The 25,479-nt window shown below is 37.0% G+C and overlaps 1 protein-coding gene across 2 annotated transcripts; it reads right to left on the reverse strand.

Annotated features, from left to right (window-relative positions):
• Nucleotides 1-3,534: 3,534 nt before the first annotated feature.
• acp1 (acid phosphatase 1) lies at nt 3,535-19,608 on the reverse strand. 2 transcript variants are annotated; one of them, XM_020632859.3, is made up of 6 exons: nt 19,515-19,608; nt 18,194-18,267; nt 17,180-17,293; nt 11,902-11,963; nt 10,827-10,932; nt 3,535-5,850 (listed from the first exon to the last, which is right to left on the reverse strand). In XM_020632859.3, the coding sequence occupies exons 1-6, from the start codon at nt 19,555-19,557 to the stop codon at nt 5,773-5,775; spliced, it is 477 nt and encodes a 158-aa protein (XP_020488515.1). In that variant the 5' UTR covers nt 19,558-19,608; the 3' UTR covers nt 3,535-5,772. The 2 variants fall into 2 exon arrangements, with proteins under 2 accessions (XP_020488515.1, XP_020488514.2); XM_020632858.3 differs by lacking the exon at nt 17,180-17,293 and adding an exon at nt 17,355-17,468 and having other exon boundaries at nt 19,515-19,605.
• Nucleotides 19,609-25,479: the final 5,871 nt, after the last annotated feature.

Here is a 25,479-nt window from a genome sequence, read left to right on the forward strand (position 1 = left end):
AAAAATAATTGTACTACCATAATCAATCTCTGCATCACTTTCTGGAATTTGGCAGTGAATCATACTTTACACACAACTGTAAAACATGTGTAGCAAATGACACAATGGCAAATGAAGACAAAACACAGGTAGTACATTTCAGGCAAAAATCATTAGTAAGAAGTCCAGTTAGTTTTAATTGACGTACAACAGTGCGATCATATGCTGATCAATATAAATATCTTTGCTCGTCATATTGGATGAACACATGACTTTTAAAGAAGCTGTGAGTGTTTTGACTCGGTCAGCTGGTTGACCACTGGGAGCTGTACTGAACAAAGTTAAACACTGTGGGATTTCAGTCTTACACACAACTCTATCATTCATGTGTGTGTCCAGTGTCTGATTATGCCGCTGGTGTCTGGGGGCTCCCGGAACATCTAATTTGCAATTATGTACATCAGAGAGCTCAGAGGTCCTTCTTGGGAGTCCATAAATTAACGCCAGTCCTCGCTGTGAATGGAGATATGGGATGGGAACCTCCAAACATCAGACATAAAATATCAGACATCAGACTCTTTCCCGATTTTCCCCTCTGGGGATCAATAAAGTACTATCCTATCCATAAATGTGAAATGCTTCGGCTTTGGAATAGACTTGTAAAGATGTCGGATCAGAGACTCACAAAAAAGATTTATATTTAGGACCTGCCATTGTCACCCATGGGCCAAGGAGATAAAATCTGTATTCCATTAGAATAATATGTCCTTTATTTTTCTAAATAACTTAACTTGTGATATTCAGGAGATAAAAAATTATATGTTTCTAATGTACAAAGAGAAATGGTCTGTGGATATATGGTGCAAACCAAAACTAAGAACATATTGTCTCATAAAGGATTGCTACAGCGTAAAAGCCTATGCTAAATTTAATTTAACCAAAAGACAAAGATCCCTCTGTGCTCAACTTCGTTCAGGAACAATGCCTTTAGCTTTAGAGACCGGCAGGTTTAATTCCATTCCAGAGGAAGACCGAGTTTGTTTGCTGTGTGAGTTATGAGAAATTGAAAACGAGATTCACTTTTTGTTTTACTGCCTGATGTATGCTGACATCAGGGATGTTCTTTTTAAAAGAATGTCTTCAAATTATGTTGATTTCTTTTGGCTAGACGATTATGAAAAACTTGAGTTGTGTTTTGAAAAAGGAACTTTTGTTATAGCAGATTTTGTTTGTAAAGCCTGGGAAAAAAAACAGAACACGTTGTTTAAGACTGAACTGTGACAGGAGCTGGCAACTTTGTAATGTTATGATTTGTAAATGTGAACCACTGCAACTGAATTCTTTGGTGTCTTATAAGACCATGAGGGTTGGGCACTTTGTGTGCATGACACAAAAATAAATTAATCTTATCAAATCAAATCAAATGTAGCAATGTTGGCCAAGGACCTCCACATCTGGTGTGATGTCTGGGTGGTTTGCTAATGTCAACACTATGAACCGAGTCCCATGGAGACATTTTAATTGAAAGATGAACCATTACTTTGCCATTAATCCAGCTCCATCATCTCATGTTGAAGCATAATAATTCACCAATTAATTCAAGTAAGGCTTTTATATTGCTATACATGCAATACATTTTATTAATTTTAATATTTTAAGTGGTTACTACAGCATGTTTTGATAACTGCCAAAATCCAAAACATTTGCACAGCCAGTGAAGACAAACAAACCAACCACAGCACCCTTTAAAACAATCTTTTGGGTAAAGAAACAGGACAAAGAAAAGGTGGGGGGGTGGGGGTATTTATGTCAAGTGCAACTTTGGGGTTCAAGTGCTTACTGAGTCTTTAAGTAAATAACTGGTTTTGTAAGCCCATCAAATAATGCTTGTCAGATGTTACTAAAAATCAAAAAAATCAAAATACATTTTGGCGAACAATCAAATCGTTATCTAACAGCTGTATAACTTTTTATCTTCCATTTAGCGTACTCATTGATGGTCATAGGGTAACAAACAATACAGATAAATTGAACTATTTTAATAATCAGTTTATATCCTCAGGCTTTCTATTTAAGGGAAAGACATTCCCTGTGGTGTCTCCAGTTATTGAAAATGACATACAAGCTTTTAACTTCAGTCCCTTTACCACGTCTGATGTCTCTATGGTCCTAAAAAATCAAAAACCAGCTCATCTAGACACTTTAGAGCCTTTCTATTTCAAACTTGCATCAGATTTTGTAGCTGATCCACTGTGTCACATTTTTAATCTTACCGTGAGTGAAGTAAAGTCCTTGTGGACTAGAAATCTGCCTTTGTAATTCCTCTGTTCAAAGGAGGGGATTCCACGGTCTTAAACAATTACAGACTGATCTCAAAACTGGAGTGCTTGAAACTTTGGTCTGTGAACAAGTAAAAGAATAACGCTGCTAGTTAGGATTCCGAAAAGAACCCCAAAAACATAGCACTACCACTGCCACCGTGAAAGTAAAAAATTATGTTCTTGAAGCCTTGGACAGTAAGCAATGTTTTCTTTCTCTTTTTAAAAACTTTTACAAGGCATTTTATACTGTTGATCACAGCATCTTCTAACATCGTCTTAGCTAAGCTAATGTGTTTTTAGACCATACTGTTGGGGGGTTTGCCAACTACCTGATTGGTAGAAGCCAGGCTGTTCAGTTAGCAGGTGTTACCTCTGATGTACTACAAATCCACAAGGTAGTACCTCACGGTTCAGTTCTGGGCCCACTGTTATTTACTATATATATATATATATATATATATATATATATATATATGAATTGCCTTATACTTGGCCAGTAACATTATATCTCATCAGTTTGACTATGAAAGGGAACATTTGTTGCAAGGTATTAATCTCTTATATGTTTTCTTACCATCATAGCATCAATTAGGGTGAAAATGCCAAAAATATAGGGGTTTTTCTCCAATAAAACAAAAGTTAATAAACTTTTCCTGAAACAAGTGACCAGATTTCTCCTTATATAAAAATTCACTGGAACTACTCTGTACTTATTTTTTAAATTTGATTGAAGAGATCAGTTCATACTCTTACTTATTGGAGGAGCCCATTTTGTATCTGTGTTGGCATTTCTGTTGGTTATGGTTTGCCCCATTCTTTTAGGCTGCAAGTGCCATCATTAATCATCTCTATATTGTGGGAAAGGCAGAAATCTCAGAAATGGATTCTCCTATGTATGCCAGCTGACCCTGACTACTCTTGATGTAACTGCTGAGTAATGTTCTTTTTTTAGAAGAAAGTATTTGTTTGGAAACAAAAACTGTTTTGGTTAAATAACAAGAACTGGGTTTAATCGGATTAACAAGGGAGATATAACTTTGTAATAGCTTTAGTCTAACATGCTCAGAGTTTTAGACAGATTTGGTTACCTCAGACAAAGCGAGACCAATGGTTTTCACCCTGCTTTTAGTCTTTAAAACAACATAATGCAGGAGTAGGATTTTTAAACAATTTGGCTACCATCAGGTTTTGCTCGTTCTAATTCACACTCTCGCCAAGAACTTGAAAGCAAGTCTGAGATTTTATTTCATTTTTATTTCATTAACTCCCTAATTTCTTCTTTTCCATTCATAGCATCTTTTCATCTGCCATGTTGTTCATACTGAGAATACCAAGCTAAGACCATTAAACCCAAAATACATGGTGAAAAACAAGTGTTTAGGGCTAACATTCTTACAAGTCAATTTACCATCTAAATGAATTTGATGATTTGAATTTGAGGTTGAGTAGTTACATAGGGCAAAATGAATCCAACTTGTCTGGAATACAGCCTCATCTTTTGTGTTGAGATGTGAGAGTGGCATCTATCTTCTCATCTAACACTTAGCAAACCTATTGAGCACCTTTCACAAAAAGTCCAACTTTTTCTTAAGCTGTACTGTAAGCTCCCATCCAAATGCCTTCAAAGTTCTCAATTTCAGCTCTTTCAAGTGGAAATTATTCACTTTGAATGTTAAACTTTACGAGATTCATATCATTCAAGCAGTTAGTGGTGATTGGTACATTATAAAATAAAACAACTAGGAGAAATGGATGAAACAGATGTGTTTTTTTCAACATCTAAGAATAACTTAATATCTTGTGTTATTTGTGTCATTAATTCTACAATTCTACAATTCACTTAGCAGACGCTTTTATCCAAAGCGACGTACTTCAGAGCGTAAGTACAACACAAGCAAGGATCTAGAAAAAAGGGAACAATGTCAGTAAGAGCAAACGATCAGCTTTGAGTCCGATTGGACACACAGGTGCTGACAGGCATTGCACAGAGGCAAAGCACAACATTGACGGCAGTTCTTGAGAGCTCTAATCAGTATAGAAACCATCTTATCAAACAAAAACAATCGTCACAACCATCATCATCATCAATAATATCAAGACCATCATCATTAAGTTAGTAGGTATTCATGAAAGAGCTGGGTCTTCAGCTTTTTCTTAAAGGTGCAGAGGGACTCTGCAGATCGAATGGAGTTTGGAAGTTCATTCCACCAGCGGGGGGCGACAGAGAAGAAGAGTCTAGTCAGAGACTTAGGATCCTGTTGTGAAGGTTGGATCAGACGCCTTTCATTGGCAGAGCGTAGTGGGCGGGAGGGAGTGTAGACCTGGATGAGAGAGTTAAAGTAAGGAGGAGCCGTTTTCGTCGCTGCTTTGTAAGCGAGCAGCAGAGTTTTAAATTTGATGCAAGCAGTAACTGGGAGCCAGTGTAAGGAGATGAACAGCGGAGTGACATGTGCTCTTTTAGGAAGGTTGAAGACCAGTCGTGCTGCTGCATTTTGTATTATTTGCAGAGGTTTGATAGTGCATGTAGGAAGACCTGCCAGTAGAGAGTTGCAATAATCAATGAGTGAAGAGCCTGTACCAGGAGCTGTGTAGCATGTTCTGACAGGTAAGGTCTGATCTTCCTGATGTTGTACAGGGCAAATCGACATGACCGAGCAATTGAAGCTACTTGAAACTTAAAAGTTAGCTGGTCATCAATCATGACACCCAGGTTCCAGGCAGACTTTGTGGGCATGAGTTTGGTTGTTCCAAGCTGGATCTTGATCTGTGGTTGCATAGAGGGACTGGCTGGGATGAGAAGGGACTCAGTCTTTGAAAGATTGAGTTGAAGGTGCCGTTCATTCATCCATTTAGAGATATCAGCAAGGCATGATGAGATTCTTGCAGAGACTGTAACATCGTCTGGCGGGAATGACAGGAAAAGCTGGGTATCGTCAGCATAGCAGTGGTATGAGAAGCCATGAGAGCTTGTGTATATGGAGAAGAGAAGGGGACCAAGCACTGACCCTTGACATTAACAGTTGAATGCAAAATAAAACTTGCCAAGAAAATAACCTAGTGTCCCTCAAAATATACAAGAAAATAAGCAATTAAGCAAGCATTAATTTTGACTAGTCAGTCATGCAATACATACTACAGGATACCTTTATTCATTTAAAAAAACTATGTATTCAGCTTGTTTAGTTGAATGATTGGTGTGTAAAAGTAAATCTCTGATTGTCTCATTTCTTTTCTATTTTATTGATCTCCTGAATTTTACAGTTGACGAACATGTCCACGCAGCATCTTGCAAAAAGTGCACATTGTGTACTTTGTACCAAATAACAAACATTGAAACAAAGTATTCTGGTTCTTTTACCAACATCCACAAGACAATTATGCAGATACGATGTTGTGTGATACAGCCGAAGAATATATTGTTGATTTTTCTGGTTTATATGACAGTTTAAGGAAAGATCATGTTAGGATCAAGTTAGGAGTTATTTTCCAGGAATGCTTTGCAGCAACGCAGACATTGTTGGTACACCTTCTCAAAGTCTTCGTCACTCCCCTAAAAAAAAAAAAAAAAAGAATTAAAATGAGCTCATGACAAAATTCTGATTTGGTTATAAAAATAGATGAGAAAATATCTGTTTTTTTACTCAACCGATAAAATATTTTCACATCTCCTTTTGAGTAAACAATTGTTGAGTTCAGAGATACATTTCTTTATTCTGCAATTTCACAGTAATAGTAAAACGTCTCAATAAAGGAAGGTTTTTTGTTGTATCAGTTGTGCTGAGAGCTGGTAATTTTAATCAATCCAAACAGACCAGAAAACTTGTGTCTCCATTCCTTCAGACACTTTGACAGTTACTGTCTGGCTCCTAACAGCTCTGTTTTCCGGCATGCTATGCGGTTGCTGGCAGGGGGACCACCATCAAATACTGTAATGTGTCCAAACCCCACTTACTGTAAGAAGTATTCATTAAGCCTTACTTTTGGCAAAACAAAAAAAGCAACTAGAAAGACACTTGTGCTGATCCCCACACAAAAAAAGCAGTGTTCAAAGCCAAAATCTGAGACGTTCTAAACTGAACAAAAACATTACCACATAATTTCTCCATGAGATGAAAATAATATCAAAGAATTTGACCACACATTGACCTTAAATATCTTTAAGATGTTCATTTAAATCTGTTTAAGAGAACGCTTCTTCTTTGCCAATATATTCCACCTGACAGGTGTGGCAAATTAAGATCCAAATGTAACTGCATGATTATAACACAGGTGTGCTCAGGGCTGGAAAACCCTTGAATGTGCAGTTTTAACAGACTGCAAGTTATGAGGGAATTTGCCGTTGGGATGTTGACTGTAGAAAAAATAATTGTACTACCATAAGGAATCTCTGCATCACTTTCTGGAATTTGGCAGTGAATCATACTTAACTCACAACTGTAAAACATGTGTAGCAAATGACACAATGGCAAATGAAGACAAAACACAGGTAGTACATTTCAGGCAAAAATCATTAGTAAGAAGTCCAGTTAGTTTTAATTGACGTACAACAGTGCGATCATATGCTGATCAATATAAATATCTTTGCTCGTCATATTGGATGAACACATGACTTTTAAAGAAGCTGTGAGTGTTTTGACTCGGTCAGCTGGTTAACCACTGGGAGCTGTACTGAACAAAGTTAAACACTGTGGGATTTCAGTCTTACACACAACTCTATCATTCATGTGTGTGTCCAGTGTCTTGTTATGCCGCTGGTGTCTGGGGGCTCCCGGAACATCTAATTTGCAATTATGTACATCAGAGAGCTCTGAGGTCCTTCTTGGGGGTCCATAAATTAACGCCAGTCCTCGCTGTGAATGGAGATATGGGATGGGAACCTCCAAACATCAGACATAAATGTGAAATGCTTCGGCTTTGGAACAGACTTGTAAAGATGTCGGATCAGAGACTCACAAAAAAGATTTTTATTTGGGACCTGCCATTGTCACCCATGGGCCAAGGAGATAAAATCTGTATTCCATTAGAATAATATGTCCTTTATTTTTCTAAATAACTTAACTTGTGATATTCAGGAGATAAAAAATTATATGTTTCTAATGTACAAAGAGAAATGGTCTGTGGATATATGGTGCAAACCAAAACTAAGAACATATTGTCTCATAAAGGATTGCTACAGCGTAAAAGCCTATGCTAAATTTAATTTAACCAAAAGACAAAGATCCCTCTGCGCTCAACTTCGTTCAGGAACAATGCCTTTAGCTTTAGAGACCGGCAGGTTTAATTCCATTCCAGAGGAAGACCGAGTTTGTTTGCTGTGTGAGTTATGAGAAATTGAAAACGAGATTCACTTTTTGTTTTACTGCCTGATGTATGCTGACATCAGGGATGTTCTTTTTAAAAGAATGTCTTCAAATTATGTTGATTTCTTTTGGCTAGACGATTATGAAAAACTTGAGTTGTGTTTTGAAAAAGGAACTTTTGTTATAGCAGATTTTGTTTGTAAAGCCTGGGAAAAAAAACAGAACACGTTGTTTAAGACTGAACTGTGACAGGAGCTGGCAACTTTGTCATGTTATGATTTGTAAATGTGAACCACTGCAACTGAATTCTTTGGTGTCTTATAAGCCCATGAGGGTTGGGCACTTTGTGTGCATGACACAAAAATAAATTAATCTAATCAAATCAAATGTAGCAATGTTGGCCAAGGACCTCCACATCTGGTGTGATGTCTGGGTGGTTTGCTAATGTCAACACTATGAACCGAGTCCCATGGAGACATTTTAATTGAAAGATGAACCATTACTTTGCCATTAATCCAGCTCCATCATCTCATGTTGAAGCATAATAATTCACCAATTAATTCAAGTAAGGCTTTTATATTGCTATACATGCAATACATTTTATTAATTTTAATATTTTAAGTGGTTACTACAGCATGTTTTGATAACTGCCAAAATCCAAAACATTTGCACAGCCAGTGAAGACAAACAAACCAACCACAGCACCCTTTAAAACAATCTTTTGGGTAAAGAAACAGGACAAAGAAAAGGTGGTGGGGGGGTATTTATGTCAAGTACAACTTTGGGGTTCAAGAGCTTACTGAGTCTGTAAGTAAATAACTGGTTTTGTAAGCCCATCAAATAATGCTTGTCAGATGTTACTAATAAGCTTGTATTGGAGCTAAATTAGCTCAATTTTATGTGACTTTTAAAACAGAAAATCAAAAAAATCGAAATACATTTTGGCGAACAATCAAATCGTTATCTAACAGCTGTATAATCTTCCATTTAGCGTACCCATTGATGGTCATAGGGTAACAAACAATACAGATAAATTGAACTATTTTAATAATCAGTTTATATCCTCAGGCTTTTTATTTAAGGGAAAGACATTCCCTGTGGTGTCTCCAGTTATTGAAAATGACATATAAGCTTTTAACTTCAGTCCCTTTACCACGTCTGATGTCTCTATGGTCCTAAAAAATCTCAAGCCTCGAAAACCAGCTCATCTAGACACTTTAGAGCCTTTCTATTTCCAACTTGCATCAGATTTTGTAGCTGATCCACTGTGTCACATTTTTAATCTTACCGTGAGTGAAGTAAAGTCCTTGTGGACTAGAAATCTGCCTTTGTAATTCCTCTGTTCAAAGGAGGGGATTCCACGGTCTTAAACAATTACAGACTGATCTCAAAACTGGAGTGCTTGAAACTTTGGTCTGTGAACAAGTAAAAGAATAACGCTGCTAGTTAGGATTCCGAAAAGAACCCCAAAAACATAGCACTACCACTGCCACCATGAAAGTAAAAAATTATGTTCTTGAAGCCTTGGACAGTAAGCAATGTTTTCTTTCTCTTTTTAAAAACTTTTACAAGGCATTTTATACTGTTGATCACAGCATCTTCTAACATCGTCTTAGCTAAGCTAATGTGATTTTAGACCATACTGTTGGGGGGGTTTGCCAACTACCTGATTGGTAGAAGCCAGGCTGTTCAGTTAGCAGGTGTTACCTTTGATGTACTACAAATCCACAAGGTAGTACCTCACGGTTCAGTTCTGGGCCCACTGTTATTTACTATATATATATATATATATATATATATATATATATATATATATATATATATATGAATTGCCTTATACTTGGCCAGGTCGCCCTTGAAAAGAGATCTCTGATCTCAATGGGGTTAAACTGGCTAAATAAAGGTTAAATACAAATATTGAGCTAGTTGCATGGTTGCACATGCTCTGAGTTTGTGACTGAATTCTCCTAAACAAAATGGAAGACAGATTGTGGTAGTGGTATCAACTTCAATTCATGGCTCTTGTGGATGGTCTGCAAATATGACTGCCAATTTATTTTGAAAGCCCAATATCCACCTGTGTTGTAGTAATGCTCTAAAATCAGTGTCATGATATGCCACACCTGTAAGCCGGATGGATACCAGATGTATATTTTAGGAGGAACTTTCTTTTTGTAAGCATAGATGAAAAAATAAATATCTTATTTCTACTCTGAATATATTGAATAAAATAGAATTTAGATTAATTTAATATAACTGACTGAGGCCACATCAGCTTTTGTCATCCACAGCCCTTTTTTCAGTCTCATCACCACTGACTATTTAAATGATAGTTTATTGTAAACAGCACTGTAGTAATGCACAGATGCTTTATTATAAGGTTGACAGAGTTTCAGCTACAACACCACAGCAGGTACTAATTTATTTAAAACTGACTTATTTAAGTTTGATGTTCTCAAGATTTTTTGAAAGAAATACTGACAACCTGTCATCACTACTCAAACCTTTCCCAACCTTTACTCCCTCAAGTTCCCCACTCCTGCCTTTCTCTCTCATAACCATCAAGTCAAAAAAGGAGGCAAAGGCAACACATGTCCAAATAATTTGGCAACTTTCAACTGCAGAGAGAGCACGTAGGGAATGAAACGGATGGGTGAGTTGGGGAGTGTGAAAAGGTTTCTTTTAAAGTGATGTCCAAGTAATCAAGAATCAAGTTATTTATTGTGGTTCTTACTGGGCTTGAAAGGTTGCATAGAGTTGTATTGCTGCATACTGTGCTGCTGTGTTACTAATATATTGCAGTCTGTTTTGTTTGGTGCTGTTTATTTCATGAAACGTACCGGGGCATGATCCAATCACAACCTGTGGAGAGTATATTATCTCCAGAACTGACAGTACAAGATGATGTATTTGGAGGTTTTGTGAACATTTACAGCACAGATTTTTTTAAGCACAGCTTAAAATATGCAAAATAACAGATGTTTGAAACCCTAACTTATCGACAAGATTAACATAATAATACTTTTGCAAAAGTCACTTCACTTTTAGACATTAAAATTAATCAAGGTGTTAATAACCTCTTTAATGTGATGCCATTTTTTAAGAACTCGCAGCTTTACAAGTAACATTCCATATATTAACCAAATATGGAGATAAACTGAGATCAAACACTAAGGAATCATCTTAATTATGCTTGAAGATACTTCACATTTACTTTAATACTTACATAATACGGGTCTTTGATGATCCTCTGCTTCTCAGGGTCATATGAACCAAGAAGCTCAATCTTTGCTTGGTAGTTTTTCACCTGTTTAGCCCTCCTCTCCAACTCACTGTGAAGAATAGAGAAGCCGTGTAACTCCAGGGGAAAAAGTGGAAACACTTCAAAGGTTTAACACAGGAAAAACATACTCTCCTCAGGTTGAAATTTCAGTCAGCATGTTTTGTCTGAATTTAAGGTATGAGGGGGAAAATTTAACTTACCATATCAAAACGTTAATGTTATCACATTAAAAAGACCACTTAAAAAGGATCTATTTTAAGAGCCTATAATACTAACATCTATGAAATTAATTTCCTCCCAAATAACAACAAACAATAGCATGAAATTGAAGTACGCAAATGTGTGTGCTTTAAAGTACAGAACATTAAAATAATGTGTTAAAGCATATCTTTTAAAGAAAAAAACATTAACATTTACACTAAAAACCGAACGAGAGTTAGACAGATTTTGTAAAAAGAAAACCAAACATTGACTGAGTACCTTTTGTCTAGGACAGGGCCTCATTTTCTCAGTCTCATCAGCTTAACATTAGCGGAGAAAAAAAAATAGTGGGAGAGAAAGGGGAGAAAAACTGCCCAAAGAGCAAAGACAAGGCATCCAAAGAACTCAGTAAGCAGCTTACAGAGCAGATCTGCCACAGGCATGTGATCTCAAAATGATCCCTAAACGTTCAAAGTATCAAAAAATATCCCTCCCCCTGACCTTTGGAAGGAGCTTAAGGAAGGATATTGCTCATTAAGGGGAGGCCTTCATCTACACATTAGTCTTAGCTCAATGTTACCACCATGTTCATGTGTATGTGAAGGCGTAGCACAGATCAGTATCCAGACAGCTAGCAGGACTACCTAGTTTGACCCTCTTCAAGGGAAACAGTTTTTTTCTTTTTGATCCAATGCAACCATTAACACGACAGAAGGAACACTTAGCACACCTTTGTTTTTAGGGACTGCCTGTCCAACTGCTGTGATCCACATGTACAGAAATAACAAAAACGGCCATTGAATAAAAATGAATTTACGTCATATTGCTGTTGTCCATGCAGAGAATGTACTCAAAGCCCATGAAGTCGTCGTTCGTCACCTGGGAGTGAGAAAAAAGCAAACATTACTTTTGGCTCCGTGTCGATACACAGTGTGGCCTGCAGAGTGTCCCTACAAACTTAATCAGTGTACAACAGTTAACACAGTCTGCTCTTAGAACTACACACCTGAAGCTAAAATTATGACGGTATTTTTGAAGAACCAAATCCCTCTTTTTTATAGCTTTAATGGCCTGCATGTTTTATAACATATTTTCACATGCTGTAATTACTAACTACAAAGTTTCTGTTGTTTGTAGCCGGGTCGGCCATTCCCATGCTAGACTCCTTTTCCCTTCACACGCATGAGGGAATAACAGAATATGATGCCCACAGGTAACCCAGAGTTAATATTTTTAACTGCATCTCATTGACAGCAGTCTCTGTTTATTGCTCACTCTCTTAACACTTCACTCAAAGCTGTTATTAGGTTCCCTGGCAAGGGTATGATCCCTTGTAACAGTGTGTTCTAGTCTGTTCATTAGTGGGTCATTGTTATGTTTGTCTCCTGGATTCAACACTTAAATGTGGTCAAGACAGTCCTGCTAGGGAGACTGTAAACAATGGAGGATTTAAAAAAAAAAATAATAATAAAAATTTAAAACTTGAAAAAACGGCTTCGCAAACTTGAGGATGGAAATTGATTCAACTCGTTTGTCAGACTTCAAAGATAAACACTATGGGTTCGTTCTTGTAAACAACTTTAATTTGTCGACCAGACAACAGGGGTCCTCTTATAATAAAATCTTAACAGTGAAGCAATGCATCACTGCTGTTGCTTTAAATGAATAGCTATTTAATTTAAAACACACGGATGCTTTTATTGTGAAGCAGTCTCTGGAAGCATAATGTTTGACTGACTGACTCCTAAAACTTGTCATGTCTGCACTAAAAACAAAATACACAACCATATAAAGTAACTACTCTTTAAGTCACTGGTGTGGTATTGAACTGCATTTGCTGTTACCCCTGGTGTTACAATATCAAATCATACTAAACTGTTAGAAAACTGGGTTTCGAATCTGTAACCAAATGGAGGGGTGTTGTGCTAAATGCTTACTGAGCTTGGTGATGATTTAATGGAACAAGCAGCATCAATTAAAAAAAAACAGTATCTAAAGTGAATTTGAAGAGTTTTGAGAGTCAAAGTTCAGGAATGCCAGAGAGGCGGCGAGGACAGCAGGAGACAATTATAAGAGGAAAGAAACAAACGAACAAGGCGTGAATAAATCTCCAGCCATGCTCCAGATGTTACGATACAAACACTCAATCACAGAGGCAGCTGCGGTTATTCATGGAACAGCAGAAAAGCATTGACAGCATTGAGCGGTCTTCCATTGAGTTTTCAATGGAAGACCGTTTGGTTGCAGCCACCAGGACCTAATGTCTTTATTTTCCATTTGAACACTCTCACGCCCTTTCATTCACACAGGATGGTTACAGTAGGCGCTGATCACAGTGGCTGCCGCTCTCGCTGCTCCTGTCGACCTTACAGTCTCACACTTTAACGGAATCTTTGCTAATCCCCCGAAAGAGTTCATGTGAGCCTTCTCCATGCGATGCCAAGACTTGGCATGTTTGAATTTCTCAAACATCTGGCTGGAGAGTGAACTGGGAGGCTTTCACTGTACATGAGGAAGGAGTGGGGAGACACATATCTTCCTTCAAGTTTGGCAAGTTCAGAAGATGCAAAAACCCTGAGTAGACATGAGGAAAGATTCTACGATTGTTTGGGGAAAAAAAAACATTAAAAAAGGGAGTTGTTGTGGGGCGCTGGTGGCGCAGTGGTTAGTGCGCCATGTATGGAGGCTATGGTCCTCCAAGCGGGCGGCCCAGGTTCGAGTCCAACCTGTGACTTCTTTCCTGCATGTCATTCCCCACTCTCTCTCTCTCTCTCTCCCTGATTTCCAGCTCTATCCACTGTCCTATCTCTACATTAAAGGCACAAAAAGCCCCAAAATAAATCTTTTTTAAAAGTCCCCTCCAAAAAAAAAAGGGAGTTGTTTTTGTAATCAGTCATTTGACATGTAACAGTTGGAAGAGCAGCAGTTTAATTAAATAAATGAATAGCAAATGGCAAAAGGTAAACTACACCAAGGTGCTTCTGTTTCAGGGTTTTTGTAATGTGTGAATGTCTATGTAAAAATGGCCTATTACTAGGAATATTTTGTATTTACCCATTTATTCCCAATAAGAGTATAAATAAGTGTTTGTTATTGTTTTTGTCAACCAATAGAAATCCTCCTGTAGCCATTAGTAGATGAAGGCTGGTACTTAAGTAGCTGTTAAAAAGAAAACTCAGGAGTGATGATATTAATGATGTAATAATCAAAACTAAAAATGTTCCTTTATATTTATCAGTGTTTTAAAAACCATTCTTGTAAAGTAAATATACAGCTAATACATTATTAAGTGTTTCATGTTGCAATTGAAAAATATTTAAATACAGACTTTCACATTCTACTGTGTGTCATGACAACCTGCCTGGCATCTGATGGCCCTTTTGAATGACTATCACAAAACAACCTCAGTCTGCCTCTGCTTTATGTCATAGTTTAAGTGTTAGCAACCCTTTATCTTAATGTTGACTCAATGATTGATAAAGATGAAATCAAAACGTGAGCTCTAGTAAATCTAATGTCTGGCATTTTCCGATAAGGCATCAAACACTCCACATTCATTTATAGCGGATCACTCTAGAGCATGTTTGTTTAGTTAAACAAACACGTTTGTTTATCTGGAGATACAGTGGTCTCCCACTTGGCCAGCTTGCCTTAATACTGGCAGCGGCAGCAGTTCAGCAAAGTTCACGGAGTAAAAAGAAATAAATACCTTGGGAAGGGGTGGAAATAAAGGAAAAAAAAAAGAGGGTGGGAGTGATAGCAATGGAAAGGGTGAAAAAGGAAAAGTGCATGAATTTGCTGGGTTAAAGCCAAAGTCTTTTTACCTCCACATCCCTGCTTTGAGGAGATTAGAAAAGGGTCTGACTGAATAGTTTGCAGAGAGACAAACTAACAAGACAGCAGATCTGTAGCATGAGGTGAAACCCCCCTGAGTGTTTTCAGGGAAACATGAAGTGTGTGAAGGGCACAGGGGAGTGGGAGTTGCACTGAGGATAGGGCCAGAACAGCATCAGCCCTCAAAGCCCTACATGGACAAACATCTTGGGATGATTTCAGGCCTGTTTCACTATTTGAAACACATGCTGGGAGGTAATTGAATCAGTTATTCAATGGTTGTACAATATTTCACACACGCTACAGTAACAGGAAATCCAATATTTAGGAATTATTTGGTTTGATACAAGAAAAAATATTAAAAGAAAATGGAATAAAGAAATAAAGTAAATCTAAAGCACCTAGGGATGGTTCTTTGTGAATTGATCAGCTGCAGATTATATTTTAAAGAGGTCATATTATGCCTTTTTTGGGGTTTGTATATTTAATCTATGTACCTACTAAAGTATGTTCACAATAGCTAAACTTAGAAAAAAGTGTCCGTTTTCATGTACCGCTCCGTGCACCGGCTCGCTTCTGACTCTCTCTCTAAGGGTCTGAAGTGCCCACGTTCAGAGTCCCTACGTGTGCCAAGTCTGATCTGATTGGTCGGCCTGTCCGCTCTGCCGTAATTGGTCAGTCGCTCAGCACGGTTCTCGGAAATGTCACGCCCCTTTTACCATATTGGGAATGCAGCCACTATCTCCGTCCGAGGACAGCATAAACATTAGCACCTTAGCACTACTGTGCTACCGCAGGCTACGGCATATCGTGGGCGTGCCTCAGAAGTTAACGGGCGTGCAACATGAGCTGCTGGGCTTGCCACAACGAGCCAATGGGCTTAGATCAGTGATCTCACACTGACAATGACGTCACACTGGCAAATGTTTTTCGAGGGGGGCTAGAACCGAGCGTTAGGACGTAGGAGGGGCTGCATTTCCACGGACTTTGAATTTTTGCATATAGATGTGCCTAAACATGTACAGGACACTTGGAAAACACACTAAAGAGCATATAAAACCAGAAAAAGCATAATATGGGACCTTTAAAACATAGCATGTTGCTCAGTCATCAGAAGCTGAACCAGCTACTGTGTCCTGCAGAATACAGCTAACTGCTAACTGATGTCTGGCTAAAAATGCTGCATATTGAATAACTGAGAAAAAGGAAATGTCTGTTCATATTTTAGAGTTATTTACCCTTGAATGCCATTGTTACATAAAGCCACTAATGGTGTATTTTACAAGTGAATGAAAAAACTGTCAGTGCCATTTTTCCTGACTGCTTAAATGGAAAAACAAATGACAACTATGTTGATATTCAGGAAAAAACAAATTGGTGGTGAGCTAAGAATAAATTTAAGCCGGACGTACACTGTAAGATTTCAGCCCAATTTAAACACCATTCGAGTCGTACAAGTCGTAAGACTCAAAATCGGGCCAATCGGGCCGAATTTCCCGCCCGAACACAAGTCGTCAGTCTTGAGGTGTACACTGAGGCAAGACGGCAGATCGAGGCCTGAGCAGTTGTTTCCGAGCCGTGCATATGAGACAACTGAAATACACAAAGATCTGACTTCTACCTCCGTCTTAGGGAGTTTTATATTGACCGTTGCGAATGCTCCATCCCGATTACAATCCTACAGTGTGAGCTCTCAAGGTTTTGCACAGCAATCGGGTCATACATTGTAGTGTTCAACATTAATTATCTGAGTAACATCAATTCATGTATCAAAATAAACCTTGCAGAAAATTGGAGCAAACTTACAACTAAACCTGGGGTCCTAAACTTACAAACAAAATAATAACTAAATACACAAAAAATTGTAATATGCAGCTGCCTAATACTATATTGTAATATGAATGGATATTTTCGCATCTGTGGGCAAAGAGATACATCGTACCTTTCTGCTGATCCCATCTTGTGCATGTGTGTGTAGTATTTTCTAGCAATATATCTCATCCTGCTTCTTTTAACTGTACAACTCTGTTAAGCTAAGGCAGGGAAAATGTAAACAAAGGCTTATTCAGTTCATGTGTGAAAATCCCCTTAATCAAATAATTATCCAGTGGCAGACCCAGAGGTTATTTTATTTTCCCCAATAAACAAAGGTCTGTATTTTCAATGCTTTTTGTAATGGTAAATACCCTGTGTTATATATATCACACTGGTACACACAAACAACGGTGAGCTGAGAGGGGCCACGGGACAGCTGGTAATACCTGCCGGGCCCTGTGGCTCGTCTCAATTCCATTCTTCCTTAGACAGGCCAAACCGCGGGCGTCTGGTGAGCTGCCTATATTCCAGTCGGATGTGGCACCACTGTCTATCACCCACTGCAACAACAGAGAACAAAAAAGGGAACACTAACTATCACTAAGGTGTAGATGGTCGTACCCGTCTGGCCACATGCGCCATTGGCACATCATGCTTCTTCATGCAGGCTTGGCCACGGTCGTCGGGAGCGCTTCCTATCTCATAGGTGGAGGTGGCAGCACTGTCTATCCTCCACTGGGCAAAGCAGAGCACGGGGAACAACAAGACAGCAAAACAGATTCAATCAATGCAGTAGGTAGTTTAGCATCTTTAGAGGGATGATGTGCTCTTAATGAAGGATTACAAAAAGACTTTGAGGCCGCAGAAGGGTCAATAAAGTTAACACTAAGAGGCATTAAAAACCTAAGAAACTAAAAGGCAATAAAACAAGTTTGGCCTACTTTAAATATATTTAGTCTTTTTTGTCAATCATCTTCACACATTAAACTGATGGAGCAAACATTTCTGTACACAGTTAATAAAATTATGTCATGTACAGTTAAAACACACATATTTTTTGGCTGGTCTTTCTAGAAAGGGGATTTGAATCACATGAAAAATCCAGTAAGAAAGAGGACATTTTTAACAAAAAATATTACACAGATGTTTTAAATACTGTGAATCTGTTTAGCCAATTACGCATAGCAACAGTCTACTATCCCTCGACAGATCATCGTCGTCTAGAAGAGCAAACCGTTACTAAGAAAATCAGATGGTTGCTAAGGATGCAGCTCTAATTTCATGACCTTGAAGACTAACTTGAACCATATCAATCAACAGAAAGAAGTCTGGTTAAATCAGTGTCACTCCGTTTACTGTGGGAAATTGAGAGAGGATAACAGCAGAGGAAAGAGGTGAAAAGATGCAAAATTGTACTATAATATTGGATCGATGTTACAATGAATTAATGATGATATTACCTTATCAACAACGCCAGCATCGGTTGCCATCTTCCTGAAGACTGCTTCAGCTATGGGGGATCTGCAGATATTCCCTGTTCAATAAAACAAACACAATAATTAATGGTATTGCAATATCTTCTTTAAATTTAGAAGTGTGAACAGTTTAAACGTCAACTGTACCACCTGAGGTATTTAACTAAGGCTGAAGAACAAGGTTTAAATGTACAAAACTCAATATAAATTGAATTTTATTAGGAAAAGATGAACAGCATAATTACAAAGTTAACTGGTAGAAAAAAAAACAAAGGTACAAAGGTATCAGCAAAGTGGACCAACTTATACTATGATGTGTTTGACAGAAAAACTTGTCAAGCTTAATTCATTAATTTGTTATTAATTATCAGATTTTACATTTACATAGTTTAATCCATAACACGCAGCTGGGCCATATCCGAATTGTCAAGTACCTACTCAATCTGTCAGTAGGCAGGAGGCAGTACCTACTATCCGTGCTGTATACTGTTAGTACCTACTATTCAGTATGCACACACAGTCGGCAGATATTTGTTCCTACTTCTTCTGAGTCATTCAGTAAGGAAGTGACGTCATTTACGTTTCCCCGAACCGGCCGCATCCACCCGTTTTTTTTTTTGTTGTTGTTTTTTTTAGCTTTATTCAAAAAGAGTAATGCTCATATACAGTCAGGTAAACAAAAAAACAATATCACAATGTAAATCAAGTAAAAGACAGATTAAATAACTAAATAACATACAGTACATAAAGAAAAGTACAAATGAAAGACAGTTATATACAGAATATAAAATAAACCAGTAAAGACGCTTTTAAATAGTTAATCATTATTTAAATAGACGGGGGGAAAGGTTTTATAATAATGCAGATATTTGTTTTATTTTCTGTTGTTAATTAAAAGTAGCAATTTCAGTCGGGACTTTAACTCTAGATTAAAAATTGATTAAATTAATCGTTGTTTTGATTTGGAGGCGGACGTGAAGTGATTGTGGGTGGTAAACAATTCATTTCCTGTAAGCACGCATCAGATCCATACTGCATAAAACCCGGAAGTTAGTATCCACACTTAAATGTTCAGTGTTGTCACTGCACACTAACTAATCATAATATAGTAAAGATGGGTTGAGGTAAATAAAGGCTTTATGCCGGTATACAACATTTTACAGAAAGACTGTTTTAGCCGGCTGTCTTATGAGAATCATACAACATGTAAATAAACAACAAACTGTTTGTACGTGGTATTTCTGTCACACAGTCACTATTTCTGATGCTTGTATGAGTTTATTTAGGATTCACAGACGTCTCTTACCCAAGCAAACGAACAAAACCGACTTCGACCCGGATTCCGCCATGTTGTTGTGATGGGTCCTGTGAGAGGTGGGTGGCTATGACGTGCCTGAACAAACTTTTAAACGTTATTTATTTTTATTTTTTTTACATTTTTGTAAAATTCATGCAGATGTGCGGAGCCACAAGTCCCGAAAAAAAAATGTGAACAAACAAGAAATAACCTTAAATAACTCAAATTAATATTTTGTTGCGCACATTTTTTTTTTTTTTTTTTACTTTTCGGACTACAGATATGTATGGAAGCCCATTTCCGCCAGTAAAAAAATAATAATAATAATAATAAAGTCTCATAATTTCAATTTTTTTATCTCATAATTTTGACTTATCTCATTATTATGACTGTATATCTCATTATTATGACTTTATATCTCATTATTAGGACTTTTTATCTCATAATTTTGACTTATCTCATTATTATGACTGTATATCTCATTATTATGACTTTATATCTCATTATTATGACTTTATATCTCATTATTATAACTTTTTATCTCATTATTATGACTTATCTCATTATTTTGACTTTTTATCTCATTATTATGACTTTATATCTCATTATTAGGACTTTTTTTTCATTATTATGACTTTATATCTCATAATTTTGACTTTTTATCTCATAATTTTGACTTATCTCATTATTATGACTTTATATCTCATTATTATTACTTTTTATCTCATTATTATGACTTTATATATCATTATTATGACTTTTTTTTCATTATTATGACTTTATATCTCATAATTTCAACTTTTTATCTCATAATTTTGACTTTTTATCTCATAATCTTGACTTATCTCATTATTACGACTTTATATCTCAATTTCAACTTTTTATCTCATAATTTTGACTTATCTCATTATTATGACTTTATATCTCATTATTATTACTTTTTATCTCATTATTATGACTTTATTATTTTCATTTTTATTTTTTTAACTGGTGGAAATTGGCTTCCATAGCTACGCACGAGATTGGTGGTGAAAGATGCTTCTGATTTTAGTGTTGTTAAGTAGGAGACTACTAAAATTATTTCTTGAAATATAACATGCAACACAATAGTTAACCCAGAAACAACAATTTAAATTGATTAGATAAAGTGACTAAAACAGGTATAAAGTGGCAGAGGTAGTTTTTTTAAAAAACAGACCATCATCAACTGATTGACATGTCCTACATAATAAAGTATCAAATTATCAACAATGTTTATCCTTTTAAATAATCAGCATGAGTCTTAAGGGCCCCTTAAGAAGTAACAATTTCCCTATTTATAGACTGCTAGAGCGTTTCCATAATCTAAGTACTGCTTTACCGTGTTATAGTACATGCAGGTCATGAGAAAATCCTCACCCTAGACAGAGTCTGACATTTATAAGAACAGATTACAGGGTGTTGTACAACATACTTAATGTACTACAGTCACAACCAAATTCACACAATAGTCATTGGGAAGCTCAAATGCTCTTACAATTTGGTACTGCTTTGTTTAAGGTTTTCAAGTCAGATAAATCTTTGTCTGCTCTGAGGCTGTCAAAATGAGTGGGAGGGCACAGCTTTTCTTAGATACAAGTAGGGGGGCTCCAAGGAAAAAAGGTTGGGAACCACTTAGGGCAGCTAATGGGTTATATAATGTTTTATTTCACCTTGAAATATGATTTGATCTTCCCTTCATCTTTTACTTTTCATTGTCTTCTCTGTTGCAATTCTAAAACAGTGTATTAGGGCCACAAGATTTACGGATCAAAGTAATAATTTTACAAGATTGTAAATTTACAAGAATAAAGTTGTATTTATAATATATGGTTAAATGTGTTAGTTAACACCCCTCAACAAGTTTGGCAAAACTGGCAGCAAAACAAGATAACTTGTTTACGTTTTGGACTGGTTGGGAGTTTAAAGGCAAGAAGCCGATTTTCTCAATTACATTATAGCCCCTCAGTTACAATGTATTCTTACCCCCTAGTTATTTCCCCATAGAATTTTTAGCAGAAATTTAAGCATCCGTTAAAGTAACTTCCATTGTGGCACATTGTACAGAAATATTTTAATCAGCAATTTTCAAACTCAGTATTTACAGCTGGCTCCAAAGATTCCAATATAGGATGTACAGGTGCAGCTGTATTCATTCCAGAGAGTGAGATATTTAAATAATGTTATCAGAGCACTTATCAGGATACAGCATGAACTGATTGCAATATTATTGGTCCTGCAATGGATTGATGAAAACAAAGTTGTAGCATCTGACAGCCTCTCAGCCCTAACAAGTATTGAATCTGGAAGGTCAGCATTCAGAGAAGATATTATCAGTGAAATATTTCATGTCGTGTACAAAAAAGGAAATTCAGAAATTCATAACACACTTCCTCTGGGTTCCTGCTCATGTTTGGGTGGAGGGTAATGAACATGCTGACATTCTGGCTAAGCAAGCACTAAGGATTAAGCATACATATCTCCAAGTTATGTTAAGCAAAGCTGAAGCAAAAACATTCTTTAGAACACATGCACAGTCAGTATGGCAGGAGTACTGGAATAATAATCAAATCGGAAGACACTTTTATAACATACAAAAACATGTTGGTGCCAGAACAATGGTGGGATGTAAACGTAAAGAAGAAAATATCATCACTTGGATGAGAATAGACCATACAGGCCTTAACTCCAAAGTCTTAACTCAACACCACAACTACCAGACAGGACAATGTTCACATTACCAATCAGCTAAACAGTGGAACATGTTCTACTAATTATAATGTCATGGGAGACTGTCTTGTCTCTTGTCTCATGAGAAAACAGCAGGCAAAGTATATGAGTTTGCCAAGTTTGAGAAAGATACAAGCTTTTTTTACTGCCTAATCCGAGGATGTTAGGCTAGATTTCACAAATAAGGACATGCACTACTTAATATTTTGACACATCAGCAACAGGTTGTGATAAGGGTCAGGAAAGGTTGTATATAAAGCTATATGAAGAAATTTGCAAATTAACAATGAAAACCATTGCCATTTTCAAATGCTGAAAATGGGTGGCAATTAATGGCCGTCTTCACCCGTGCAGTGAACGCTTGGATTATAACTGAGCAGTTTTTACAACTTTAATCTTGTAAAATCATGGCTTTAATCTAATAATATTACAACTTTCCTCTCTGATGACTTACTCTATGTCAATTTAAAACTTTATGTAAGGTCCCCAAAAAGTATTGGGAATCTCACAAAAGTATTGCAAGATCTTATAAAAGTTTCTTGGGATTGACATAAACACATTTCCATACACATCCCTTAAGGGGTTCTGTACAAGAGAAAAGCCTCAACTTTCCCAAAAACATAGCATGTATTCCCAGTTTTATAGACGGACCAAGATCTTACAAAGTTGAAATGATTGTGTAACCAGCTATACATCTTTTGTATTTGTTTTATTCCTGTTACTACTTTACTCATTATCCCTGGTGTATTAAGCCTTTGTCTTTTCTAAATAAGTAAATGGGACTATAAGTCATTAGAGTCCTTAAATAGATGTCAAAGAGCCTGGGAGATATGAAAGGAAACCCTCTCGGTCATGTGTGCTAAGTGAACAGGGCTTGTTTGTTTTCTGAACGGCTGCTGAAAAAAGCAGATGAATTTAAATATGTTTTTTTTTTTTTAAATCAAATTCATTGATGAGATCCTCTTATCTCAAGCAAAACCTACCCATGCATGTGAAAGGAAATATGTAATTACATTTTAAACGAGTAACTTTGAAAGGTTCTGGATGAGTGATTCTATTGGCTGAACCACAACGAGCCCAACAGTAAAGCCAGACGTGTTTGTGTCTGATGGGCATGGGTGGGATGCTATCATATTTTAATGGATAAGTCAAATGGACTTCAAAAGTCATCAATGAGCAGTTCTGTTTTCATGAGGCAACTTTAAAAACAAGCTTTTCGTTTTCTCTGTTTTCTTTGAACAATTTGTGGATTTTTCTGTGAATGTCGGAACGTGATGTCAGTTGATAGATAGTATAAAATGAATAGAAAATAGATGAAAGGAAAGTCCATTAAATTGAAAAGTGCTGTGAAATGACTGTGAATACAGCAACAATTGAGTTCTATAAACATGGAATTTCAAAATAAAGCAAAATCATAAAAAAGAAGCTGTGATGTCTTGTTATAAGCATGTTTCAATTTCTCTTTTTTTTATGGACGTCTTTACTGTTCCCGTTGCATTAACATAATCTTGGAAGAATGTTCTCTGATCAAACCAGAAAATGGCCGCTTTTCTTTATTGGCCACAACTTACTCTCATTACCCGAGTTCAAATCCTAAAAACCTCTTGAGCATTTAGCACAACAAATCTATGTGGGCCAATCTGTTTCTTTTAATGAAAGCAACTGGAATCTATCAGCTCATTGTGAATAGCTACAGCACACTAAAAACCTCTGCATGCCATTTTCCAAGCTGTTAAAATTATGATCAAAACCTCACATATGTACACACTTAGTCAATTTCAGTGGAACAGACATTTCAATTTTCCTTACTTAATGGGAAGAAGAAAAAACAAGTTCATTACTGTAGTCGTTGTGCATGTAATATTTAAATTTTTCATTCTTTTGCTATATGCTATTTGATGACTCATCTTAACTCAGTGGTAGAGGGCCGGGCATTTCTGCGAATCTCCCTGTCAGCTTTAGTGTTGAGCTGCTGTCTGAAGCATTTCACAATAAACTTGAATTCTACAAATGTCAGAACAAGATATTTTCCACCCTTTTTAGCCCATTCAGTGCTTTTAAATACTGCTGGCAAAAGCATACAGCAATTTACAACAGTCAACTTTCTGTTGGGCCCATGCTGACTTTGTGTCTGCAACTCAGAACTAAAAGCTAGTGAACATATGTTAGCGCATTTACCTTTTTATTCATTTTATTTATTACTTCATGCCTTGCTGATATCTCTAAGTGGGTGAATGGACGCTACCTTCGACTCAACCTATCAAAGACTGAGCCCCTTGTCATTCCAGCCAGTCCCTCAATTAAACCACAGACCAATATTAAGCTTGGACCAACCAAACTCATGCCGGGGTTCCGGGCAGACTCATGCCATAGTCGGCCCGGAACATAAGGATCATGAGAAATAACATTTAAGGTACACAGGCAGGTCTTTCATGCATGCACGATCAAACCTCTGCATATGACTCAAAATGCAGCAGCGCAGCTTTACCTACCCCAAACAGCACATGTCATGTTTAACCTACCCCAAACAGCACATGTCACTCTACTGTTCATCTCTCTCTCTCTCTCTGTGCACTGCCCGTCAGCCCCTGTGATCAGACGCTGCTGTTTGTGAGCACTTACTGATGTTTCTTCCTCCTCTTTAGATCCTTGCCTTTGTTGTTCTTACTTACATGTGTACATTGCTTTGGACAAATTGTAGTTCCTTCATAACGATCGTGAAGTTGAAGCAACAATCCCTGCAGGGAGTGTATCTGTCAGAATACCCTTGGCTTCATATGGCTTCTATAAATCCTTGTCTGATTCATTTTACTCTTGTCCTCTTCTTGGAAGTGAAACAGCCATGTTACAGGATTTATTAATGGGACCTGAAATCCTGCAGTTTGCTATTCATCTGCTCCACATTATGATGGGTTTAAGGGATGCACGCCATTAATTATATAGCAATCATCCAACTGGCTATGGGACATATGTCTGTATGGTAATAATACTTTCTTATTTTCCTGAAGTCTAAAAAAGTCCAGAAAAAGTGTGACTTTTGGTTTCCTGGTAATAAACTGCAGCTCCTAAGAAATAGAATAGGATCATTTGGGTCTACTTTGTTTTGCAGATATGGAGGACTGATCAGGAAAGTTAGCAGCACCTATTTCTGAATGGCTATTAATAAGGTTTAAATATAAATAGTGTGTTTTTTTCAGAAGCGTATAGAGGGGTTTAAAAAACAGCT

Source organism: Labrus bergylta, chromosome 15 (genome assembly GCF_963930695.1).
Source record: "Labrus bergylta chromosome 15, fLabBer1.1, whole genome shotgun sequence".
Lineage (NCBI taxonomy): Eukaryota > Metazoa > Chordata > Actinopteri > Labriformes > Labridae > Labrus > Labrus bergylta.

Bases quoted from the DNA above. Each gene is read 5' to 3' on its own strand.
- acp1 (XM_020632859.3), bottom strand. From the start codon at position 19,557: ATGGCGGAATCCGGGTCGAAGTCGGTTTTGTTCGTTTGCTTGG. The intron at 11,964-17,179 runs GTATTACCAGCT...TCTCACTCCCAG, and splicing joins CGAGCCACAGGGCCCGGCAG to GTGACGAACGACGACTTCAT. The intron at 10,933-11,901 runs GTAAATTCATTT...TATTCTTCACAG, and splicing joins ATGGACAACAGCAATATGAC to TGAGTTGGAGAGGAGGGCTA.